Source organism: Anneissia japonica, unplaced genomic scaffold (assembly GCF_011630105.1).
Source record: "Anneissia japonica isolate Jap-2015-1 unplaced genomic scaffold, ASM1163010v1 scaffold7731_len1735946_cov199, whole genome shotgun sequence".
Classification (NCBI taxonomy): domain Eukaryota; kingdom Metazoa; phylum Echinodermata; class Crinoidea; order Comatulida; family Comatulidae; genus Anneissia; species Anneissia japonica.
Window position 1 is genome coordinate 1,662,282 of NW_022758997.1, and position 5,666 is coordinate 1,667,947.

Consider the following 5,666-nt stretch of genomic DNA (forward strand, 5'->3'; position numbering starts at 1 on the left):
GCTTTGTTGGAGGAATGTTTATTGATGTGTCTTGTTAATGAATTTAGGAGCAATATACGGGAGAAGACAATAGAATGCATGTATAGGTAAAATGAAAATGGGTATTGTAGAGTGGTCGCAATCGTAGGCCTACTCTTAAAAAAGATCGTTATCCATACTAATGCATACACCTGCACCTCCTCAGCTCCATTTTCCATTTTTCTCCAACAGTCCTCAAGTAATTTTCACTCCTGTTCAATCTATTCATTCTCTGCCTCCTTTCTTTCCTTTGTCAAATACATAGAGTCCACTGAGCTATCTTTGTAATATTATTTTTGGCATCCTCTTCTTCTTTTAACGCCAGACCTCTGTTACAAATTAATATTATTTTTTTTTGTAGGCTTCATGATGAAGTTGAGATAGCACAAGACATAATTACATGGGTTCATTGTCAACCTTCACTCCCCCACACCTCTCCAATACATTTTGGTACTGTGTTAGTATCTTGTAAAAAATAATGTTAATTTTGGTAGCTTGAAGGTGTATTACAATTGAGATATTAATTCTAACCTCGCCTGATTCATCTGAATTATTAACTATCAAATTACATTACACAATGTATAGTTGTAACTAGATAAACAACTGTATTATATTGTAGGCCTAAACATTATTCAATAGTTTAAGAAAACGTGAATACAATGTTCATTAAAATTTAAATATATCTTAATGAGAATAATTTGTAGTCAGTGTCATGCCAATGTTGATATGGCAGCTACTACTGTGTACAGGGCATAAACTAAACGAAATTGTGCTTCCCATATTCAATACAGAGTTTTGGAATTGGTATGGTACTCGCCTTGATAGCGAGAGATTGCAGGTTCGAATCCCGCTAGAGGCAATTTTTCATACAACTGAAATATAGGTGGGTTTTTTTTCGTTGATGAGCTATGCTTGATACGATTACTGTACTACAACATGTTCCTATTCGAGCACTATTATAATTATTATTTATCTATTTGCTTATATTGTGTGTACTTCTTTGCAGAACTTGATTTTAATATATATATAAATGCCTTTTTAAGCCATTGTGTATACCATTGAAGATGACATTGATACTGAACTGAAGGCAAGACGTATTTTCATAGGCCTAAATATACTATTACATTATTACAAAGTTAATTCATTTTATTTAGTGTTTCCGGTGAAGGTACTGTATTAAAACGTATGGATCGCTAAGATGTTTAGTCGAAGAATTCAAATCATCGTCCACATGGAAGAATTCAACGAATCGTATCTCAAGAGTGTATCTTGATTGTTAGCTACTGTTATTGACCATCATTGATTTTTTTTTCATTGATGTATAAAATTACTAACGGCAACACCAAATCACGACGTACCGTAATGAACGATCATCATCACTTATCATTCAGTCGTGCTAATATATTATTTCTAGATTAACCATAAATCATTCTACTAAGCCTAGGCCTAAGTACTGAATGGCCTTCGTTTCTTAGAACACAGTTAAAAGCATCTACGAAATCATGTTGATTCGGGTTTGGATCGAACAATAATTCGTTAAACAAAAGACGGAACATTATTGACGCAATCAGAGTAGCTCTCGCCAATAAACAGACGTGAACATGGATGATTCGTCACATAGTCGTCGACTTTTACGATTTGCCGGCTTTGTGCCGATTGATCAAAGCAACGCGAGGATAAGTAACAGGCACGCGGACGACGAGCTCGCGTTTTCGCTCGAACGTCTAAATATACAGAAGTGCAAGAACGTCTGGGAAATCAAAGCGAAGGAGATTGAAGCATACCAACATCTGAAACGTTTTGAACGACAAAAAGCGTTAGCAAGGTCGCTGACAAGTGTTGACACCTCTCGAATTGTGTTTGACTTTAGAAGAAGAGAAATTAAAATGAGCATGATGATAAATCCAGAGCGAAGTGGGACAGAATCAGTAAGATATATTCATTTATTCTTAGGCCTGTATTTTGAGTTAATGAACTTCAACAATATTAAATTTAAAAATTAGAATTCTTCAGTTTTGCTATGTATTTTTAATTTAAGAAAGTAATTTTCTTTTCAAATGGGCCTATATAGGCCTATATAATTGTTTCGTGAAAAATTGAATGAATTCAAATATGTTGCTCATTGTAACGGAAATAAAGATATGGGACTGCATAAACAAATTATTGATTGATTGGATTGATTTTCAGAAATTGTCAGACAGTACTGTACATTAAAGCCAGGTTCTGGAGGAAAAACATTTTTTGATACCGGTATGTTGTACAGCTGACTTTCTTAAGACACATAAAGAGTGTTTGACGAAAAATCCGGGACAGTTAATGAGATACAGATAATTTAATATTTAAAAACTGGGGGAGGGAGGTGGAAATGGTGGTTACGCCCCTTTCCTCCAGTTAAATATTCAAAATTTGCATCTCATTTACTGTTCCCGAGTTTTTCGTCAGACACGCTTTTTGTCTCTTAAAAAAATCATTTGTACAACATATAAAAATAGATTTTCCTCCGTTTTATTGTAAGTTCATATTTCGTTCTTTCCCTTTCCTCATTAGACCCACCAATAATATTTCAATTTCAATTCTAATGTATTCAGAAAACCTCCGGAACGGAGAAGTAAAATAGTATTAAATAACTTAAAAACAACAGAACAATTTCATTAACACGGACAAAAACTGAACGCAAAATAAACCAAAATCAAAAAATCAAAAAATGTCATTACATAAACCAGAATAATTGAAATAAAAGCCAAGGAAAAATTTCACAAATTCTCTAAACACAAAATTCAATCAAATCAATAAAAGGAGAGAACAAAAACACTACTTTAACAGATACAAGCAAAATACCAAACTATGATAATACTTAAACACACCAAACAACAACCAAGCAAAAACGGATTATTTTACTTGCTTCAAAATTGCTTTTGGTTATGCAATGCAATATGTCCGGTTTATAAACTATATATCTCTCGAACACATAATCGATGGCGAACATAATTATAATGCAAACACACCAAACAACAACCAAGCAAAAACGGATTATTTTACTTGCTTCAAAATTGCTTTTGGTTATGCAATGCAATATGTCCGGTTTATAAACTATATATCTCTCGAACACATAATCGATGGCGAACATAATTATAATGCAAATAATTTCGATCGCTTATGAAGGCACGGCAGTAACGATGATTTTGAGATGGCTTTTGAGTGCAAACATCGATATTAAATCACAATTTAACCACAGAGAACTAACAAACACAGTAATAAAAATCTTCTATAATATGTAATGTCAACTGCATGTGTATCGAATGACATTAGTTATGACATTGGAATGGGTTTTAGATGTAAACATTAATAAAATCTGTCATTTGATTAAGCAGACGAATATACTGTGGTCGTTTAAAGATTGACCACTCTCCCATCTTTTAATTATTCTTGAATTCTTTTGAAATGTTTAATCACATGATATGATTATAGTTGAGCCATTGACAGGTGTTTGTCATTTACACTATAACTATTGAATGATAAGCATACCGTATATTACTGCAGAATCATATAGGTGGTACGTCATCAACGTTTATTGTTTAATAATTCATCCTTTCGTAGCCAAATATCGATAGCCTATATATATGATGAATAGATTCAAACGGCAAGATATCATAGGCCTATGTTTGTAAATCTTAAGAGTAACCATAGCTGCACATTCAAAAAAATACATCAATACATGAAACAGTGTAAAGAAAATATGGATTTTGCCGTGTGTGCGCAAAATGCACAAAAATAAATCTAAAATCTCATTTCACATTATTTACATAGCAATAATGCCGCATATGACTGGACAGTACAGTCAGACACTTTATGTGCATTATACTTCTACTGCTGTCCTCCTGTCTCTTATTTTTGCATGAAAATGAGGAAGTTAAGAGGTGCGTGTGATAGTGGTGGTGTTACTTATCAACTTTACTCTCGTAAATTTACTATTCAAAATTTATGCGATTTTCAATAGCATGGTCGTTAGCATTTTTTTACATTTATTACTGTATCACACCTGACACGTTTTTTTTTTCTATTTTATTCTTTACCAGGAAACCGAAAATTTGCAATGGAAGGCAGAAAATACATTTTCTCCTCGAAAGGTACGCTCGTCTCGCAGTGAGTCTTCAAAGACAGATGATGAGCGATTCGATTCCAGGACACAAAGCAAACTAGATTCAACTGACTGCACCAGCGATGACACTGAAGCACTGGAAGGCATTAATGCAGTGTTACTCCGTAGAAAGTTTTGTTTAAGAGAAAATAAGTACACAGATGATGACGGTGACGGTATTAGAATGGGAGTACGAAGTCTTCTATATAAGAGAGTGTTGCAAGCTCCAGTACAACATAAAGTTGACTTCACCGAAGATCTTCCATCTGAGTTCCAATTGAGAAACCGGGAATGTCCAAACCCGTGTCAAATACCTAGGAAAGAACGAATATCTTGGGTTAAAGCTTCGGTAAGACTTGACACTGATCTTGCCCTATCAGATCAGGACGAGCAAAGTGCTGAAAGGCACACTTTGCGCACTATAGCAACAAACAGATCCTCCAGTTTTCGTCACCTTCGAAAGAGACCAACGATGGGTAAAGTCCGTTCAAAGAAGGAACTGATCTCACTCACACATTTTGATAATATCCTTGCTGCAACGGAGAGCGAACATAAAGACAAGAAAGACAAACAGAAGCAAAAAATTCAAAGAATAAGAGATGACAAATTAAGTGCTAGGCTACAGATGTTTTATCACAAAGTTGATGATCTAGAATATGAAAAATCCCGAAAATATTGTGAAGATAATCTTAGCTCAAAATCATTTGTTTTCTATAAGTAGGCCTACTCATAGGTTCCAACTGTCCCGCATTTGGCAGGATTGTCCTGCTTTTGGGAGTCGTGTCCCGCTGTCCCACCGAACTTCCGAATTGTCCCGCTTTTAAAGTTTTCTAAATAAAAAAATAATCACGATAAATATCAAGATTAAAATCTCGGAGGATACTCTGAATCCAATGGCCCTACAGACGACAAGCCATGTTGTGGTATAGTGACGGAGTGCGATACGCAGAAGAAACATAGTGATTAATCTCGATACGAAAGAGATGTTAATAAATTAAACTACCGGTAATTTATTTTTATGTGTTTGTTCATTTTATGTGTTTTTATTGTTTAATACTTATTCGATATCTTATACAAATATGTAATTATATATAATAATAATTTAAAAAAATATCCGCTTTTAATGTTTTAAGCAACTTTTCGGTTTTATTTTCGAGTAACTACGAATCATATATATTTTTATATATTTTTTGTCCGTCCTCTAACCCAGTTCTTTGCAAATGTCCCTCATTTATCCCTTACATGTCCTGTTTTATATGGACGGGTCTGGGCTTATCTCCTTTGTCGATTAGATTTTCTTGATGCGATGTTTTTTCTTTACTTTTTTTTATTCTGTATGATCTATATGTTGTTTTAAAATTTAGTGGCAAAATGGGGGAATAGGGGGCACATTCCCCCTGTTTAGGGGATGCGAGAGCGGGGTGGGGGGGTCAGGGCCCCCGTCGGGAGAAAAAACAATTCGTCGGGGAGAAAAAAAATATATGTATTTTTTATATATTAGTAGACTCTA

At 34.4% G+C, this 5,666-nt stretch overlaps 1 protein-coding gene across 1 annotated transcript; it reads left to right on the plus strand.

Moving 5' to 3' along the window:
- The first annotated feature begins 1,392 nt into the window (after positions 1-1,392).
- LOC117125538 lies at positions 1,393-5,165 on the plus strand. Its single transcript, XM_033272061.1, has 2 exons — positions 1,393-1,946; positions 4,095-5,165. The coding sequence occupies exons 1-2, from the start codon at positions 1,620-1,622 to the stop codon at positions 4,875-4,877; spliced, it is 1,110 nt and encodes a 369-aa protein (XP_033127952.1). The 5' UTR covers positions 1,393-1,619; the 3' UTR covers positions 4,878-5,165.
- Positions 5,166-5,666: the final 501 nt, after the last annotated feature.

Bases quoted from the DNA above. Each gene is read 5' to 3' on its own strand.
- LOC117125538 (XM_033272061.1), top strand. From the start codon at position 1,620: ATGGATGATTCGTCACATAGTCGTCGACTTTTACGATTTGCCGGCTTT. The intron at 1,947-4,094 runs GTAAGATATATT...ATTCTTTACCAG, and splicing joins AGCGAAGTGGGACAGAATCA to GAAACCGAAAATTTGCAATG.